Here is a 21,511-nt window from a genome sequence, read left to right on the forward strand (position 1 = left end):
TTAGCAAGTCTAGAGGTTTCCTACCTACAACACCTACACAATCCTCCAATCTGTTTCACATCTGTTAAGCTCAGTCTTCCTTGTCTCCTCATCAGGGAAAAGGAATATGAAGATTAGATTCTTACATTTACTAAAGAAAATTAAAGTGACTTTCACAACCACTGCACCAAACTACTAATTTATTACCGTTTAGTGGCAAAGCGCACTACTAATAGCTGCGCTGTTGACCTTGAAAACTTTATGCGTTAGGATGCAGGCTGCAGATCAGCACACGCAGAAATATAACCCTAGTGCGTTAGGGGATAAAACACAGAGGGTTAGGAAATGAAAAGAGACAAAGCGGCAATAAAAAGCATGTAATCGTATTTGCACGTCCACAATGCAAACACGGCCAAACCAATGGCTAAAATCACATCAGGGTAAATATACCACCACACAGAGCATAATAATGAATGACAGAGCGGCGTACCCCTGACAGCCCATTTACATGCCGTGACAATCCGGTCCTTTCTACATTATTCATGTCCACCGGATGACAACAGCCAACCCTCCTCTGGAAAAGCGAGCAGGAGAGAGACACCGACTATCCGGCAAACTACGCAAGGCAATTTACGGCGTGTAAATGGCGTGTGTGACTTCAGACGAAGCCGTGTTCCAGATACAAAATGACAAAATGGACACGTGGGAACGCCACACGGCTCTATAATATCCATTTACACAGGCGTCGGATAATACGGATATTTTACGCTGAGGCATTTGGACGGACGCTGAATAGACGATAGCGCGATTAACGGCGACTGAATGGACTCTTTTTGTGCGCTCTGTGGCGACAGGCTCGCTGTTGATCCGCCACGAGTTTGCTTTAGTATGCCAAACCATGCCGAGGAAAGGCGACTGCTGCCAGTGTGTGACTGAACGATGGAGAATCTGAAGACAGTTTGCCGTCACACCGCAGCGCTCTGATCTCATACCTGTACACACTTCTTTCATCCGACGGCTTTTGCATTTTCGAATTGGGGTTTTCACGAAGCCAGAGTTCTGGTAGGCTTACCTCTCGTCAATCGGCCGGTCGTTCAACGTCCAGCGAATCACTGGCACAGGGTATCCCTTCATGACGCACGGCAACAACACGCTCTCCCCGACAACCTTTGCCACGGCAACGGGGCCCTGGAGAGTCTCCAGTTTTTCTTCAACACCTGAATCTGCAAAGACACACACAAATGTGATTGTACAAAACCTCCCTCATGTGACAAAAAAAACAACATAAAAAAGAAAAAAAAAGAAGAAGAAGAAAGAAAAAAAAAAAAATATATATATATATATATATATATAGAGAGAGAGAGAGAGAGAGAGAGAGAGAGAGAGAGAGATAAAAGAAGAATGTATATAATGTCATCTGTAATGTTCAATCAAATTTTTTCTACATTATAATATTTTATAATTATGCTTTTATATTTTACCTTTTTTAAATTTTTTTATTTTGTATATTCACTATATAATATATTTTGTAACGAGTATTTTATGTTATTTCACTTTAAAATGTTAGAATCTATATAATGTACGTTACATTTAATTACATAATATTTTATGTATGTATATTTTATCATTTATACAAAATACACATCAACTGCACAATAAATTTATTATTCTTATACTTTATTATTTAATAATTAACTTTATATATACATTTTTACACATATACACATATTAAATGTTTTTGTTTTATGATTCATAAAATAATGTATATAATGTATATATACACATATACACTATATATTAGATTTATTACCTTTATAATATTTTTTTGTAATAGTTTATAGTTGCATATATACACACACAGACACATGCACAATATACATTATTTTTATTTTAAAAAAGTAAATAAAATAAATAAATAAATAAATAAATGAATAAATATATATATATATATATTTTATATTTTATATTTTATATTCAATAAATTCAATTCATTAAAATGCATAAAAAAATAATAAATAATAAAAAATATGAATAAGAATAGTTTTTACTGCAATTATTTTCATTGTTCTAATATTTTTAGGTTTTAAATAATCAAACATTAAAATGTAATATTTAGATTTTCCATTGGACAAACAACTTCTCACTATATGGATTTCAAGGTAACTGCTATATGCAAGAAACATCTATGCATATACCCATGCTGATAAAAAAAAGTATACGATTACATGCAAAACAAAACACATTACTGCAGGCATTTCAGTACAGTTTTCCTTAAATCTATTAAAACAACTTAGTTTTGAAGCTGTTAGTTTAGCTCTTGGTTTAGTACCTGCAGACACCTGTAGTTCTGCCTCTTCTGTGCTTTTGGCCGGTCCCAGACCATCTATGGTGCAGCGGTAGAGTCCGGCGTCGCTCTGGGATGCGTTGCTGATGACCAGAGCTCCGCCGGGCAGCTGTATGACCCTCCCGTCCAGCTCCACGGGCCGACCGTCCCTCTCCCAGCGGGTGAACGGGACGAGCTCCTCCGTCACCTCGCAGCTCAGCATCTCAGTGCCGCCCGTGCGCACGGACACGCCCTCCGGCTGACTGAGGAACCGCGGAAGTCCTGCGAGAACGGATGAGCCGTGTTAGGTTCCTACAGTAAAGCTCACTTAATCCCCACACTGACAGAATGAAGAAATTAAGCGAGAACAATTGAAATAACGAACCCCGAGGAGCTACAGATGGAGATTAGATGCTTTGCTAACTCTGGAGAAATTAAGTAAATAACACTAATGGTCTTGTCAAACCAATTAGCAAATAAACTTGGGAGACGAGCAGCCATTAAGCATGTTTGAACAGCACGGCGGAGGGTCTGTTCACGATCATATTCCACTCATTTTATTAATACACTGATTAATGCATCCTAATTAACTAAAGAGGCTAATTTCAGTGTAGAGAAACGGATTTTTCTTCAAATTTCAGTTTGACTCACTAACCAATTTAAGTAGAATTTATTCAAACCATGACCCGAATTAACATTCATCTCAAATAAGAAATAAAAGAACACTTTTGAAAGAAAATATACTAATGATCCTTGATTGTAGAGTGAATTTAGCTTAAAATGAACTAAGAATGAACAATACTTCTATAACATTATTATTATTTATTATAAAAAAAATAAAATAAAAAAAAACTGAGATCAAATCTTAACACAATACAATAAAATAAAAAATATATATACTCAATAATAAATAGTATTATATTTATTCATATTTTAATATTTTAATTAATATTTTTAATATTTATATTTTGTATATTTTATTTATTATATTATAATACACATAACTAAAACAACGACAATAAACATTAATAAAAATAAATACTAAAGATAAAGCCGAAATGTTAAACTGAGATCAAATCTTAACACAATATTAAATAAAACACAATAATAAATAATATTAATGTTTTGGAAAGCCATTTTCAAAACACTAATATTTAAAAAAATATATATATATAAATTATACAAAATGTTGAATACACATAACTAAAATAATAATAAACATTAATAAATAAAAAATAAAGATGAAATGGTAAACAGATCAAATCTTAACACAATATTAAATTAAAAAACACAATAATAAATACTATTAATGTTTTGGCAAATCATTTCCAAAACACTTAGATTAAAAAAAAAAAAAAAAAAATTACACAATATTAATAAAAAATTAATAAAAATTAATAAATAAAATAATAATAAATGTTATTAAATAATAAAAATTAAAATGTAAACAGATCAAATCTTAACATATTATTAAATAAAAAAACATTCAATAATAAATAACATTAATTTTTATGCAAATCGCTTTCAAAATACACATAAAAAAAAAAAAAAAATAATAATAATAATAATAATAATAATGACACACACACATATATATATATATATATATAAAATATATATATATATATATATTTTTTTAAATATATATAAATATATATAAATATATATATATAATATATAATAAATATATATATATAAATTATTTTAAAAATTTGAAACATTGATAAATAATAAACATTAATAAATAATAAAAATAATATATAATATAAAAAATAAAGATGAAATGGTAAACAGATCACATCTTAACACTATATTTAAAAAAAAAAAACAATAGTAAATAATAATGTTGATGCCAATCATTTTATATCAAAACGCTAATATACTTAAATACATAGATTATGAAAAACTGTATAATATGCATTACAAAAATGATAATAACAATAAACATTAATAAATAACAAAAAATAAAGATGAAATAGTAAACTGAGATCACATCTTAACACAATATTAAATAAAAAAAAACATCTAAAATAAATAATATTAATGTTTATACAATTTTTTGAAACATACATATACATATAAATATAATTTAGAATACACATACATAAGTATAATAATAATAATAATAAATGTTAAAGAACATAAAATATGGAAATAAAACAAATAATAAATAAAAATAAATAAATAAATAAAAAATTAAGATTAAAATTTTGAATGAGACAAAGTCTTGTTTTTTCTCCTTTGTTTTGAAAATGACAGATGTAAGTAATTTTGGAAAAGAGAAAGATTTAATAAACAAACACTCATTTAGCACAAAAGTGCACTAAATGTTTCATATAAAAGGAAAAATAAAACTCTTTGTGCCATTAATTGCTTTGAAACTCACTAAAAAGTCCACATCAAAAGATGAAGCACAAATAAACAGATCATAAACACCACTGAGAATCCTTACGAGATTCACATACAAACAAACACACCAAATTGTTATTTCTCTCTTGTCTTTAATCTCACACTATCGAATCTGCAAAAGTTCAAAGACTTTCCCTGAAGTTTGTGGAAGAGCTTTCTAATTCACCGTACAGACTGCACTCTCTCTAACAGCTGAATGTATGAGAGCCGAGAGCGTCTCTGACATCCTAATGCTCTCCTGGGCTATTTATGTGTCCTGGCTGATGTAGGACTTGTTGTGGTCTAGAAGCACTAGAGTCGTGTGTGTGTGTGTGTGAGAGAGAAAGGTTTGCTGACAGGTCTGTAAATTAGTCTGAGCCTACGACCCAATACACACACACAGTGCTTTTAACAGCACACAAAATCCCAGTGGCCGACGCAACAGGCCCGAAGACACGACACTCGAACGCTTCGTCTTCGCTGGCTGAGAGTGAAGATGTGCGACTGCATCAGGACTCAAGCTGGGCAAATAAGGACAGAACAACGTGCTGTTGGCAGACAGAGACACTGTGTGTAAACACTTTACTGAGCCTGTCAGAGAGAAACTCGGTGTGTAAACGTGCGGTTCACATATGCAAACATACATCCAGACTAGACAAACACTAATACTCCGACTGCGATGATAAGACAATCGTAAACACACAAATCACACACGGACAAACTCTACCAGCACATGCATTCATTCATATGCACATACACAACCATTCAAACTCACTGCTTAATCAAGACTAGCACTAGTATAGGACCCTATGGTTTCCGTCATGCAGAAAACACGGATGGAGTCGCGAAATCCAGTCATAAAAAACTACATTTATTGTATAATGCAGAATGTCACAGAATTCACTAAATTTTGGATGAATAAATCAAAAGTAGGTCAGTACACTTAGATCAAAACAGGATAAGGACTACAGTCTCTGAATATTAAGCTGCAAAAACACTTTAGCATGTTTCTGTGTGAATGAATGGCGCAGACACACGGTTTCGTTTACTACACACATAATGAAGCGCACGCAACGCTCGCTGTGTTTTCAGCCTCTGCCGTCTCAATATACGAGTACATGAACACACATCTCCAGAACTGCACTGAGAGTCACTTCATGAGAATTCTACTGTGTCATTTGAGAAAAACTACCGTCTTATCATATACAAACACAAACTACAACCTGCCGAAATAAAAGTTCCATCTCAACTTTTTTTCTATCTCGCAATTCTGAGTTTTTGCTCAGAATTGTGATATAAATGTGCAATTGCGAAATTCAATTTTTTTGTTGCAATTGTGAATTTCTATCTTGCAAATCTGACTTTTTCTCAGAATTGCGTCATGTAAATGTGCAATTGTAAGTTTCTATCTCGCAATTCTGACTTTTTTTCTCAAAATTAGGTGATACAAACATGCAATTGTGAGTTAGTCAGAATTGCAAAATCAATTTTTCTTGCAATTGCGAAGTTCTATCTTGCAAATCTCACTTTTTCTCAGAATTGCATCATATAAATGTGCGATTGCGAGTGTCGTCTTATCACATACAAACACAAACTACAACCTGCCAAAATAAAAGTTTGGTGACCAAACTGTGACCAAATCATATTACTTAATGTAATTATAGTTATGGAAGCCCGTTTCCACCACTTTTTATTTCACAATTCTGACTTTTTTTTTTTTTTTTTTTCACAGAATTGCATGATACAAATGTACAATTCTGACTTTTTTCTCAGAATTGTGTGATATGCAGGTGCAATTGCGAGTTATAAACTGAGAATTGCATAATTAAAATTTTTCCTGCAATTGTAAGTTTCAGTCTCACAATTCTGACTTTTTTCTCAAAATTGCATGATACAAACATGCAATTGCGAGTTAAAGTCAGAATTGCAAAATCAATTTTTCTTGCAAATGCAAGTTTCTGTCTCTCAATTCTGACTTTTTCGCAGAACTGTGTGATATAAAGGTGCAACTACGAGTTATAAAGTAAGAATTGCAAAATTGTATTATTTTTTCTTTCAATTGCCAGTTTCTATCTCTAAGTCAGAATTGCAAAATTAAATTTTTTTTCTTGCAATTGCGAATTTTTACCATATAAATGTGCAACTGAGAGTTATAAAGTCAAAATGAAATTTTTTCTCACAATTCTGCCTTTTTTTTTTTTTCCGCAGAATTGTGATATAAATGTGCAATTGCAAATTAATGTCAGAACTGTGAAATTAATTAATTGTGAAATTTCTACCTTGCAAATCTGACTTTTTCTCAGAATTGCGTCATATAAATGTGCAATTGCGAGTGTCATTTGAGAAAAACTATCGTCTTATCATATACAAACACAAACTGCAACCCGCCAAAATAAAAGTTTGGTGACCAAATCATATTACTTAATGTAATTATAGTTATGGAAGCCCGTTTCCACCACTTTTTATTTCAAAATTCTGACTTTTTTGTTTTTGTTTTTTCACAGAATTGCATGATACAAATGTACAATTCTGACTTCTTTCTCAGAATTATGTGATATTCAGGTGCAATTGCGAGTTATAAAGTCAGAATTGCAAAATTACAATTTTTCTTGCAATTGCGTGTTTCTATCTCGCAATACTGACTTTTTCGCAGAACTGTGTGATATAAAGATGCAGTTCTCGCAAAAAGATCAGTTCTGACTTTATTTCTCAGAATTTTGACTTCATGACTCACAACTCTGACTTTATAACTCGCAATTTGGAGTTTATATATAAATAAAGTCAGAAATGAGAGTTTGTATCACAATTCTCAGAACTGTGAGATGTAAACTTGCAATTGTGAGGAAAAAAAATTATTGTGAGATAAAAATAAGTAATTTTTATAAACATGCTTAAAAAGTTTACTGGTGTGCATCTTGAAACAAAACAAAGAGGCACTGATATATTTTAATCTCAGTCAGTGCAAGTTTTTTTTAGTTTATAAAGCTCAGACTTACATTTTAGTCTAAGACTAAGCTTAAGCCTCGTCTGTGAAACGGGGGTAAGCATTACATTTCAGCAATGTGCAAAAAATTACCTTAGCAACCACACAGCAACACCCTGGCAGCCAACCACAAAAAATAAACAAATAAAGTACACAAACAACCACATAGCCACTTACTGGCAATGTTAACTACATGGCAAAATACCTTAATTCGTGTTCCGAAGATGAACAAAGGTCTTACGGGTTTGGAACGACATGAGGGTGAGTAATGACAGAATTGTGTACACGTGTTCCTCCAGCGCATTCATTCATTCACTCACTGATTCACACAGAATCTGTGACTGTGAGTTGTGAAGCAGCAAACATGTGGCTGAGCGACACAACATCAAACAGCTGCTCTGTCAGCCTGCTGGTATTTTGAGAAGGAATACATGAAGAACCCAGCACACCACAGACACACACACACTGGAGGAGAGAAGATGCCAGTGTATCCGCCTGCAGCCCGCATAGAAAGCAAACAGGAGCGTGCGTGTGTGTTTGCGCAAGCGTGCGGCTCCAGCAAATAATGTCGCGTGTGATCCGTCCACATGCTGAATGCACGTCTGGAAAGATCCGGCCGCCGATCTCACTGCATCCATCCCTGATGTGACGGAGAGACACCGGAGGGGAATCATTAAACACAGCTTGGAGCCGTCTACTGCCTAAGGCAGACAAATCCATTCACACACACACACAAATTGATACACAATCACGCCAGACAGAAACACAACAGCTCTGAGGCCAGCTCATATTCCTCTCACTGGAACGTGTGAATCTGTTCTGTTCTTTCATTCAGAGTTATGAATGAACAGTTGGTGTTTGTAAAGACTTCTTAGACTTTCTAAGGGCTTTGAGCTTTACAACACATCATAGTGCTAAGGGCAGCTTTGCTAGTGACAGGGAAATATATTATAATATAATTTTAATGAGGATAAGATAGGTTGCTTGTATATCTACACCTGAGATGACCATACATTTTTCCTTTTTTAAGACTTTTATTATTATTATTACTATTATTATTATTATTAGTGCAACCAGTGTTCATTATGTCAACCAAATTATTCACAAATGTTTTATAATAAAAAGTTATTTGATTTTGTTTTTTAATTATATATTATATATATATATATAAAAATATATATATATATATATATAGGGCAGGCGCTATATATATATATACATACACACATATATACACATATATACATAGACACACATATATATGTGTGTGTGTGTGTGTGTGTATAAAATCTGCTTAAATTATTTCACTAGAATTAAGATTGATTAAGATTAAAATTCACTCTGGAATAAATATATAACAAAAGTAATTTTTTCTCGCAACTGGGAGTTTCTCTCACATAATTCTGATATCTATTATTAAAATGTTTTTATTTTTGTTTATTTTTGTTATTATTGTTTTTAATTTAAATTTTATTTAAAATTCTGTCAATTTCAGTTAAGCCAATGCAAATAAAAAAGTAAAAATAATAAAATAAACTTAAATAATTTAAAATTAAATTTAAATTTCTATTAAAACAACACAAACTTTTGTTAAAGAGAAATTAAATTTAAATTAAAATATAGCCTGTTTATAGTTAAGTCTTTTAATGTGTACAGTTAATTATTTTAAGTCAATTTTAATATAATTAAAAAAAAAAAATAAAGATTGTCAATTTCAGTTAAGTCAACAAAAATTTATATTTATAAAAATAATAATTAAATAAATGTAAATTATTGTAATTTTTTTAAATAAACAAATAAATAAAATAAATAAAATGTTCCTCTTAATTAATACACATTTATATTATATTAAGTAGAAATAAAAAACAAAAAGAATTTTGTATATTATTTAAAAATCACAAATAACATTTTAGTCACTTCACTAATTCTTAAAACATCTTTTGTGTTGCTCAGAAGAAAATTACATTTCATAAGTACATTTTGAAAAAACGTAAATTTTAATCTTTTTAGATTGAAATTTACTCTGTTTATAGTTCATTATTTTTTAAGTTAATAGTAATTTTTAATAAAGTAATTATAGTCAAAAAAAATTTGTAAAGGTTTTGTCTATTTCAGTTTAATCACAATTACTAACTTAAATATAAATAATATATAAATAAATAAACAAAATATTTAAGTTAAAAAAAAGACTTGTTTTACTCAGAATTGCAATTTATTTGCAATTAATTGCAATTAATATTTAAAACTAAATATGACTACTAATAATAAATAAATAAACAAAAAATAACAATAATAGAAATTAATGCAAATTATGTATTATATTAAGTATAAATTAAGTAGTAAGTATTAAGTATATTAACTACAATAAATACATAAATATTTTATGCATTACCAAAAAATCAGAAACAACATTTTGGTCACTTCACATATTCTTCAAAACATCTACTGTTGCTTAACCATCAAAAAAACGAACATTTTAAATGTTATTTTAACTGTTTGAATAACATGTTCCTTTAAAATAATAAGCGATTTCACATGTACAGCATGAGTTGGGTCTTAATTTGTCCCTTCGATCAAAAGTCAAGCATTTTGGCTGTTGCAGTACCGTCAGGCCAACTGCGACCGACATCGTCACACTGAAAGCTGTTTGTGTGGCGGCTCTGAGCCGCGTCGTGCATCTGAATGGGACCCTGTGTGGTCTCGGGAGTGTCCTGTTAGCGCCTGCCCTGTTTACACTCCCCCCGTGAGCGCGTGTGAGGTCTCGTGTTGCTCTTGGAGCGCTCGGACACGCGGGGGAAGTGCGAGGGAACCGGAGGAGCAAATGTTTGTGGAGGGCAGATGAAATCCACGGATGAATGGGGGAGCTTTTTCTGTCTGTTTGCTCGGCGGTGGAATGTGACGGGGGTACGGAGATACAGAGGAGGTTTCAATCCTCACTAGTGCTTTGGAAAGAGTTCCTGGACCAAATAGATTTTTTCGAGGGTGATATCTAATGCGACAACATCTCTACGTGTCAGCTCTGGGAATCCGATCGCACATGGAAAGCGCTGACGAGGTGTTCAAGTTCCCTCTTAAAAATAAGGTTTTTTATTGGCATCTGCGGTTCCATGAAAAAACATTCATGGAGTCTTTTCTTTTCATCGCACAAAAGATTCTGTACAGTAGAAATGGTTCCCTTTGATTTTTGTATGGATGCTTCTTTCCATACATGGCAATAGTTTATTTCTTACAATTTGGCCTTTTTTTCTTGCAGGTGTAAACTTAAACTTAAAACTTCATTTTTTATACATTTATGTCTTGCAATTGTGAGTTAGTAATTGTGACTAAACTGAAATCAAAACCTAAGTTTTGACTACAATTATTTTATTAAAAATAACTATTAACTTAAAAAATAATTAACTATAAACAGAGTACATTTTAATTTAAAAAGTAAAAAAATAAAATAAAATAAATAAATTTAAAATGGCAATTTTTTTATTTACTTTGACGTATTTTCTTCTGAGCAACACAAAAAGAGATATTTTTAAGAATCTGTGACCAAAAAGTTATTTGGGATTTTTAAATAATACACAAAATGCTTATGTATTTATTTTATTTATAGTTAATATAATATAAATTTGCATTAATTTCTCATTGCCTAAATTTTCTAATTGTTTAATAGAAAAAAATATATATATTTTTTATTGTAATGTTAAATTATTTACATTTATGTAATTATTATTTTTTTTTTTTTTCATTGACTAAACTGAAATTGACAAAATATTTTAATTTTTTTATTATTCTTAAAAGAAAACATTTTAATATTAAAACGGGCTAAAAATAAATTATAAACAGTTACCTAAAAAAATTACAACAGTTACCTAAATTTTCAACTTGTTTAATAGAATATTTATTTATTTATTATTTGTAATGTTAAATTATTTACATTTATGTAATTTTTTTTTTCATTGCCTAAACTGAAATTGACAAAATATTTTCTTTTTTTTTAATTCTTAAAAGAAAACGTTTTCATATTAAAATGGGCTAAAAATAAATTATAAACAGTAAATTTTAATAAAAAAGTACAAAAAAAGTAAGATTAAAATGCACATTTTTGAAGAATGTGTGAAGTGACCAAAACGTTACTTGTGATTTTTTAAAAATAATATACAGACTGTTTATGTATTTATTTTATTTATACTGAATATAAAATGTGCATTAATTTCTCATTACCTAAACTTCTAATATTTTAATAGAAAAAAATAAATGCATTTTTTAAAATTATTTAAATGTTCATTAACTTAACTGAAATTGGCAAAAATTTTAAATCTTTACAAAAAAAACTTTTTAATATTAAATTAACTTTAAGCTATAAAACTGTACATCTTAAATTTAAAAAGTAAAACAAAAAGGAAAAAAAAAATTCAAAATGCATTTTTTAATTTTATATATAGAAAATATGTATTTATATTTGATATAAATATAGAATTTTGCATTAATTTCTCTTCCACTAAAATATTGACTAAATTAAAATAGACAAAATCTTTAAAACATTTTTTGCCTATACATACACATTTTAATATAATATATAAAAGACTTCCAAACCTTTTTGAAATGTAATTTGGATCAAAACAGACATTAATAAATAAATTCTATCAGTACTTTTCATCCAAGCAACAGATCTTAAAAAACAATTTTCACTCAGAAATTGCTAGTAAATTTTACAATTACAAACACACTAAATGAACGTCTTCAGACGTCTTGGTATATTGCACAGGAACTACATTGTCAGCTCCGAAACAGCATCTCTGAAATTTAGCAGAACAGATTTTCCCTCATTCGAGCTCTCTTGAATTTCTGATCTTCAATTAAGAGTACATTTACGACTTAGTAATGCAGTCAGATGCTAAACTTCACACGAGAGATGTGAAACAATAACCGCGGCAGTAATAGAAATATTTTCGAGCCCTAAAGCTAAAACCACACTGAAAGGTGTGAAAAGCATTGGAGACGGACTGCAGGAGCGTAATGAGTCCGAGGACAGAAACGCTCTGACAAACGAGCGGCTCAAATCGATATGTGTGCTTCGCTAATGTAAAATCAATCACAGGAGAAGAGGAGAGGAAGTGAGAGCCCTCAACACTGAAACAAAGACGAGCTGCCATTGTTGCTGGAGCAAACGCTTGAATATAAATGACTGTGCCACTGCGACAGCTGTCACTATGGCAACACAAACATCTGGAGCACATGTGTGCGAAAACGATTCAACATTTGATGCATTTAAATGCAAACACACACTGTGTGCTCTCATTTACATCTCTGGGATCTCTCCAATATGGTGGCTTCTTTGTATCTGGAATAACTAAGTGAACATTGATGCTACTAACTTAACTGCATTCAGTAGCTTGACAGACTGATTCACATTCTGAAGCATTTTGCCTCTTCATAGTAAATGCATCTCTCGCTCTCTCTCTCTCTCTCTCTCACACACACACACACACACACACACACACACACAGTCATGGATTTATAAAATGACAACACTGAATCAAAAACAATGATTCATTATAAACTGAACAAGTGACTCTTTGTGAACGAGTCGTTGAATTGTTCACTGAATCGATTTATTCAAAAACCGATTTAGTTAGAAACTAAACAAGTCACTACGTAAACAAATCATTGAATTGTACACTAAATCGATTTGTTCAAAAACACTGATTTATTCAGAAACTAAATGAGTCACTCTTTGTAAACGAGTCACTGAATTGTTCACTGAACCAGTTTGCTCAAAAACAATGATTTCTTCAGGAACTAAATAAGTCATTGAATTGTTCACTGAATCGATTTTTGGTCAAAAACATCAATTTGTTCAGAAACTAAATGTGACTTTGTGAATGAGTCATTGAATTATTCATTCAGTAAATTTGCTCAAAAACTATGATTTATTTAGGAACTAAACACGAGACTCTTTCTGAATGAGTTATTTAATTGTTCACTAAATCGATTTGCTCATAAACACTGATTTATTGAGAAACTAAAACAAGTCACTCTTTGTGAACGGGTCACTGAATTGTTCACTTAATCGATTTGCTCAAGAAACATTGATTTATTCAGAAACTAAACATGTGATTCTTAGAGAACGAGTCACTGAATTGTTCACTGAATCGATTTGCTCAAATACACATTTATTCAGGAACTAAACACGTGACTCTTTATGAAGGAGTCACTGAACTGTACACTAAATCAATTTGCTCAAAAATAATTTATTCAGAAACTAAACGTGACTCTGTGAACGAGTTACTGAACTGTTCACTGGATTAATTTGCTCAAACACTGATTTATTCAGAAACTAAATGAGTCACTCTTTGTAAAAGAGTCACTGAATTTTTCACTGAATCGATTTGCTCAAAAACAATGATCTTTTCAGGAACTAAACGTGACTGTGAATGAGTCATTTAATTGTCCACTCAGTCAATTTGCTCTAAAACACTGATTTATTCAGGAACTAAACAAGCGATTCTTTGTGAACAAGTCATTGCATTGCAGTGAATTGATTTACTCAAAAACATTAATTTATTCAGAAACTAAATAAGTCACTCTTTGTGAACAAGTCACTGAATTGTTCACTGAATCAATTTTTGGTCAAAAACATTAATTTATTCAGAAACTAAACGTGAGAATGAGTCATTGAATTGTTCGCTCAATCAATTCGCTTAAAAACAGTGATTTATTCAGGAACTAAACACGTGACTGTGAAAAAGTTACTAAATTGTTCACTGAATCTATTTGCTCAAACACTGATTTATTCAGAAACTAAAGAAGTCGCTCTTTGTGAACAACTCACTGAATTGTTCACTGAATTGATTTTTGGTCAAAAAAATAGATTAATTCAGGAACTAAATGTGACTTTGTGAATGAGTCATTGAATTGTTCATTCAGTCAATTTGCTCAAAAACAATGATTTATTCAGGAACTAAACATGTGACTCTTTGTGAACGAGTTACTGAATTGTTCACTCAATCAATTTGCTCAAAAACACTGATTTGTCCAAAAACGAAACAAGTCACTCTTTATGAACGAGTCACTGAATTGTGCACCGAATCAGTTTACTCAAACACTGATTTATTCAGGAACTAAACAAGTGACTCACTTCATTGTTCACTGAGTTGATTTTCTCAAAACACTGACTTATTCAGAAATTAAACAAAGTCACTCTTTGCAAGCGAGTCACTAAATTCTACACTGAATCGATTTGCTCAAAAGCGATAATTTATTCAGAAACTAAACGTGATTCTTTGTGAATAAACCATTGAGTTGTTCACTCAATCTATTCCCTTACCACTGATTTATTTGGAAACTGAACAAGTGACTCTTAGTGAACGATGCACTGAAATGTTCATTGAATTGATTTGCTTAAAAACACTGATTTATTCAGAAATTAAAGTCGTCATTCTTTGTGAATGAGTCATTGAATTGTTCACTGAATCAGTCTGATCAAAAACAACGATTTATTTAGGAACTAAATTCATTGGATTTTTAACTGAACCAATTTGTTGAAAAATGCAGATTTATTCAGAAACTAAACAAGTCACTCACTCTTCAAGAATTCATGGAATTGTTCACCGAAACGATTTGCTAAAAAACACTGACTTATTCAGGAACTAAACAAGTCATTGAATTGTTCACTGAATCTATTTACTCAGAAACAACAATTTATTTGGGAACTGAATAAGTGACTTTGAATGAGTCACTGAATTGTTCACTGAAACTATTTGCTTAAAATCAGTTTTCAAAAACAGTTCAAATGCTCAAAAATGATTTATTCAGGTACAAAATGTAACGTCTGTTAAATATAAAAATATGATAAATACAAAAAAGTAGAGTAAAGAAGCAAAATGCTTGTAAATCTGTGATTTTTTTCCATTTTCTTTTTTTTTTTTTTTTTTAACCGATTCATTAAAATCCTCATTGTTTGTGACCCAGAGAAAATGCCACTCTGATTAAAAATATACAGAGTACTACCCTCTCTTGTTCAGAAGAGGAGTGTGATTATAGTTTGCCTACTTTAAATGTTAAGTAGCCTGGCATGGTACGGTTTCAAAGCATCTTCCCTCACGTCGCTCTTTCTGCTTTTAACATTCAGGCTTATTATCTGGGAGTGAAAAGGACTACATCAGAGCTCGGGTTTAAAATTCTCACCGACGCTCTGTGTTTAAGAGCACACATGCAGACCTTAAAACCACAGCGCAAAACAACTTTCAAACTAGTCCTCACTGCAACCCGCTCCTCCAAAATAGGACAGAAATGTTCAAAGATGTAAATATATGCATGTGAAATCACCCACGGCCATCTGTAAATAACTCCTGAAGGCAAATGAACCACGAGCCGCAAAGTTTCACACGTGAGCCGACGATCTCCGGCATAACGTGACTGCGTTCATCTTTAATATTTTAGCGATTGCGCACTGACCGCAGAGTAATGACATATATGCTGTGTTTACTGAAGGCGTTAATGGAGTCACAGAGCCGGCCACAGCATTAATTCACTTCCAGTGTTAATGGAGAAAGCAGCGAACGCTGTTAATGCAGAAAGCAGAGTGGTGTTCATTTTAAAAAGGTCCAGATGCATTAGCTGAAACCAGATGAAGTACACGGTGTAGCTGGAGGCACTCAGGATGAGTTTGGGTCTAGAAAAGCACGGCACCTTAATGAATGCAGAAAGACTAGACGTCAAAAGGGTCATTTCATTTAATGATGAATTTTCCTTCACCTTTTAGTTTGATATACTAGGTAGACATACTCTGAACGGCGAAACTCCCTGTCCAGTCCAACCAGACTGTTATTTAGTAATTTTGCTACTTTGATGGATGACTGTAAGAAAAAATTTGTCAATATAAAGGTCATTTAAAAAAAAGTCTTAAAGGTACAGTAGCAAGAACTGCCTCTTGAATTACAATAGAGTGGAAAATAATCATTTCATTATGTTACTTGACTAAATTATAAATAATTCTAAATTATAATAATATAAATTATATTATAAATTATAAATAAAATATATAAAAACATAAAACTGTTACAATACTGAAAATAAAAATAAAAGAATGAAATAAAAACAAAATACAATTATAAATTACAATAAAATACAAAATAAGAATTACACAAAAGATTATGAAAATTTGTTACAATGTAAAAAAAACACTAAGAAAAAAATAATTAAAATAAAAAATACATATAAAATAAAATTGACTAAAATATTTAATTAATATTAAATAATGACAATAAAATAAAAAATACTTATAAATGTCTTTTATTTTTTAAAAAAATATAAACAATGTTACAAATATTAAAATTAAATAATGTTAATTTTGACAAAAACCTTGTAAAAATAATATTACGAATAAAATTATTTTTATTTTATATATTGTATTTTATAAAAAACTATATTATGAATATATTAAAAATATATATATATAAAATAAAAAAATATAAAAATAACAAAATGCAAAATTAAAGATTATGAAATTGTATGTTTGTTACGTTTTTAAAAAAATGTAATGTATGTAAAAATATTTAAAAAGTAAATAATAAAAAATAAATAAAAAAAATACTAAAATAATATATGTATATGAGTCGCTAAATTGTTCACTGAATACACACATTTTTATATATATAAAAATATAAAATATGTCTGGGAAGGAGTCTAGGCACAGCACTGCTTTTAGCCTTTTCAAATCCGTAATAACAAAGCTAAATAAATAGGATGGGCCAGAACCAAACCGACAAGATGCATAATACCTGCAGGTCTGAAGGTGAACTCATTAAAGTGGAGACACAGCAGGAAGTCAAGGACGATGGAGAACATGAGGTGCAGAGATCATCCAGTCATCATTAAACTCCATGATGGAGGCCGCTGACAGGCCAAATCTTACAAAAGGTCAGCGATCATCTCCAGACGACCGCACACAGGTCACTCAGACCGCTGTAGAGACGAGCAGCCGGCACGAGCTCGCGTTCGGCTCTGATAGACGTGAGGTGAGACGAGACCACGAATGATAAAGGTCAAACGTGTCCGCTTCAACCGGAAGTTAATGTATTCCTGCTTCGGAACCAGTCATTACGCTTACAAATGATTGATGATGGAGCTGGTGGAGAATCTGAATGGAGAGACCGAATTTAAAGAGAGATAAAGAAGAATATAAAAATGTTTCACTATAAAAAAAAATATATATATATATATATATTTATATATATATTTATATTTATATATATTTTTAATAAAATAATGCTAAAATATTATAAAATAATTCTAACAATGTATTAAAGAAATAAAATAAAATAAAATGCATAAAAAGATTCTGAAATACAAATTAAATTAAAAAAAAAAAAAATAAAAAAAAAAATCAAGGTGTTAAAAAATATATTAAATATATAAATAACATAAAAAAACGAAAATAAATAAAAATATTATTAAATAAAATGAAATAATTTAAATAAAAAGGGTTTATGGCAATGTTTAAAAAAAAAAATCAAAATTTTATTAAAATATCAATTGTAATTGTAATTAAAAAAATAAATAAATAAAATTAAGCTAACATTAAGTAAAAAAAAAAAAAAAAAGCAAAATAGATACAAAATAAAATAAAAAGATAACTTAAAATAAAGCTCTGAATAAAATAAATAATTGAATATATATATTTAAAAAAAAATTTTAAATAAAAAGGTTTGTGGAAATGTTTAAAAAAATAAAATATTAAAATAGCCATTTTAAAAGTAATTAACAAATAAAAACTAAAATTAAGCTACCATTAAATAAAAAAAATAAATAAAATAGATAAAATAAAATAAGCAAAATAGATAAAATAAAAAGATGAAAAAACACGCTCTGAATAAAATAAATAAAAATTGAATAGTAAATCCTTAATAATAATATTAATAATAATAATAATAATTATAATAAAAACTACATATAAAATGTATAAAATAAAATATGAAATAAACACAAAATAAAATAAAAGATTGTAACTTAAAATGAAAAAACAAACTCTGAATAAAAAAATTAATATTAATTGAAAGTAATTCCATTAATAATAATTATAATACCAATAATACTAATATTATAATATAAATGATATTAAAATTCAAAAATCCAAATTATATAAACAACATACACATACATACATACACACACATATATATATATATATATATATATATATATATATATATATATATATATATATATATATATATATATATATATATATATATATATATATATATATATATATACACACACATATAAAATATAAAATATATATATATATATATATATATATATATATATACACATATAATATAATATAATATAAGATAAGATAATATAAGATATATATATATATATAAAATATATATATATTTAATATATACATAAATTAAAATAAATGAAATTAGCATTAAATTAAATACAAAAATACAAAATAAAAGAAGACTACTTAATGAAAAAAACAAGCTCTGAATAAAATAATAAATAATAATTGAAAGTAAATCCAACAATAATAAATAATACTAAATTAACAAAAAATAAAATAAAATAAAATAAAGACATTATCATTATCAAGGATTCAGGACTATAACTTGTCCACCTTTAGTTGCGCACAATCAGCCAATTCAAAAGTTCAGCTGCTATAGTATGAGAGTTTGGGTCTGTAGGCGGCTCATCTAAGACTCGAGTGAATCTAAAACCATCAAACCGTTAAGCACACTTTATGGAACACAATTATCTGGAGTCGTCTGAGTTTTCCTGACTCAATTTGCCTCCCTCCTCTCAAGCACATCGCTGTGAGCTCAACACACCCATGGGAATGCCAGCAGCCGGACCGATAGTTCTCGATAAACAATCCGGGCGAACTCATTTAATCAGGTTTAAAGGAGTAGAGGTTTATTGAGCTGAACAGGCTCGCTAAAAACACCTCCACGAACAATGCTTCTGCACCAATCACACATCAGGGACGGTCAAATCCCACCAATTAGAAAGCGATCGATGTCCCTCACAACCTTACGACACCAGCCATGTTCATTTATGACCTCAATCAGGTACGCCACTTTAAAAAAGCTCAAAGGTCAGAGAAATAAGGAAAACAGATGGCATATTTCATTTCATACAAGGGACTTCTGAGACTACGAACGGCCCGCAAGCGCAGAGACGCCGTGCGAGGAATCACAGATGTGTGCTTGACGCACATGAAAACAAACCCACACTCCAACTGATGCTTGCTTTTACTGAAAAAGAGAAACAGTCTAAAAATACACATCAGAAAGATGTGGAGGAACCTGGAGCGTTCACGACTAATTTGAGTCCACTCGTAAATCACATAAACGAGAAACGTTAGGTTTGATTGAATTCCCAGTAAAACGGTGAGCGCAGTCAGACGCGACTTACTGAGCGTCTGCAAGACTTTGATGTGAAGCTGTACAACTTAATGAAAGGAGAGAGAGAGAAACTTTATGGGGGGAGGATAAATATGGACGTACATTAGAGCTGCACTCTGTGTGTGTGTATGTGCGAAAAAGAGACACAACATAGTAAGAGAAAACATTTCTCACGGCCTGACAAAGACTTTTCTTCATTGCTTCTTGGCTTGTCTCTCAAAACACCCTAACAACCCCAAGACAAAGCTCTGTCAGATATTCCACCTGGCAACCGCATAGAAAACACACTAAAAACTATCCAGAAGAGCCTAGGTTTCAGTGAGACTAAATAGATTGATTTTAAAAATGCATCTTAAAGGTCCAGTTCAGGCAAAAATGAAAATTACTCCATGATTTAGTCGCCCTCAAGCCATCCTGGGTGTTTTTGACTTTCTTCTTTCAGGCGAATGCAATTGGAGTTATATTAAAAAAACGTCCTGGCTCTTCGAAGCTTTAAAATGGCAGTGAATGGGTGTTGAGATTTTGAAGCCCAAAAAAGTGTATCCACCATCATAAGAAAAGTCCACAACACGTCTGCGATGGGTTAAACTATGATGGCGTTTTAGTGCCACGTTAAATTTTTTAAAAAAATCTACGATTATGAGATTAAAGTCGTAATATTTTGAGAATAAAGTCAAAATTACGAGAATAAATATTACATGAGAAAAGTCTAAATATATCGAGAATAAAGTACAAATATTATGAGAATAACAGAGGAATGTTTTGAGAATAAAGTCAAAACGTTTCAAAATGAGAATTTAAATCGTAGAAACTGAAGATATAATTTTTTCAGAGTACAGATTATATTGCGCATGCAAAGGCCCGGATTGAGAGCACCGGGAGAAGTTGCCAGGCCACCAGAATTTTTGAAAGCTGAGACTTTGGAATATCTCCTTGTGCTCCCAATCTGGGCCACTTGCATACACAATAGGCTAGAATATACTCTTAAAACATTAATCTCGTATATTGCTACGAATTGATTCTTATAATTTTGACTTTATTCTTATAACATTTATACTTTATTCTTGTAATTTCAACTTTAAATTTGACAACTTTACTCTCATGGTATTTAGGCTATTCTTGTAGTATTTCGACTTTATTCTCGAAATTTTACGACTTTATTCTTGTAGTATTTCGACTTTATTCTTGTAATTTCAACTCTTTTGAAATTTTACAACTATTCTCACAGTATTTCTACTTTATTCTTGTAACTTCGACTTTATTCTCAATTTTACGACTTTATTCTCATAGTATTTCTACTTTATTCTTGTAATTTCGACTTTATTCTCGAAATTTGACAACTTTATTTTCGTAGTATTTCAACTTTATTCTCAAAACATATTGACTTTATTCTTGTAATTTCGACTTTCTCGAAATTTTACAACTTTATAT

General features: G+C 30.6%; 1 protein-coding gene across 5 annotated transcripts in view; it reads right to left on the reverse strand.

Moving 5' to 3' along the window:
• LOC127156937 (neogenin) overlaps window positions 1–21,511 on the reverse strand; it is a 171,032-nt gene that overhangs the window by 76,027 nt on the left and 73,494 nt on the right. For all 5 annotated transcript variants that reach the window (XM_051100103.1, XM_051100102.1, XM_051100106.1 and 2 more), the window contains exons 3-4: window positions 2,309–2,584; window positions 1,052–1,202 (exon numbers count right to left, since the gene is read on the reverse strand). In XM_051100103.1, the coding sequence (XP_050956060.1) occupies window positions 1,052–1,202; window positions 2,309–2,584 (427 nt within the window). The remainder of the gene's footprint in view (window positions 1–1,051; window positions 1,203–2,308; window positions 2,585–21,511) is intronic.

This window comes from Labeo rohita, chromosome 25 (genome assembly GCF_022985175.1).
Source record: "Labeo rohita strain BAU-BD-2019 chromosome 25, IGBB_LRoh.1.0, whole genome shotgun sequence".
Classification (NCBI taxonomy): domain Eukaryota; kingdom Metazoa; phylum Chordata; class Actinopteri; order Cypriniformes; family Cyprinidae; genus Labeo; species Labeo rohita.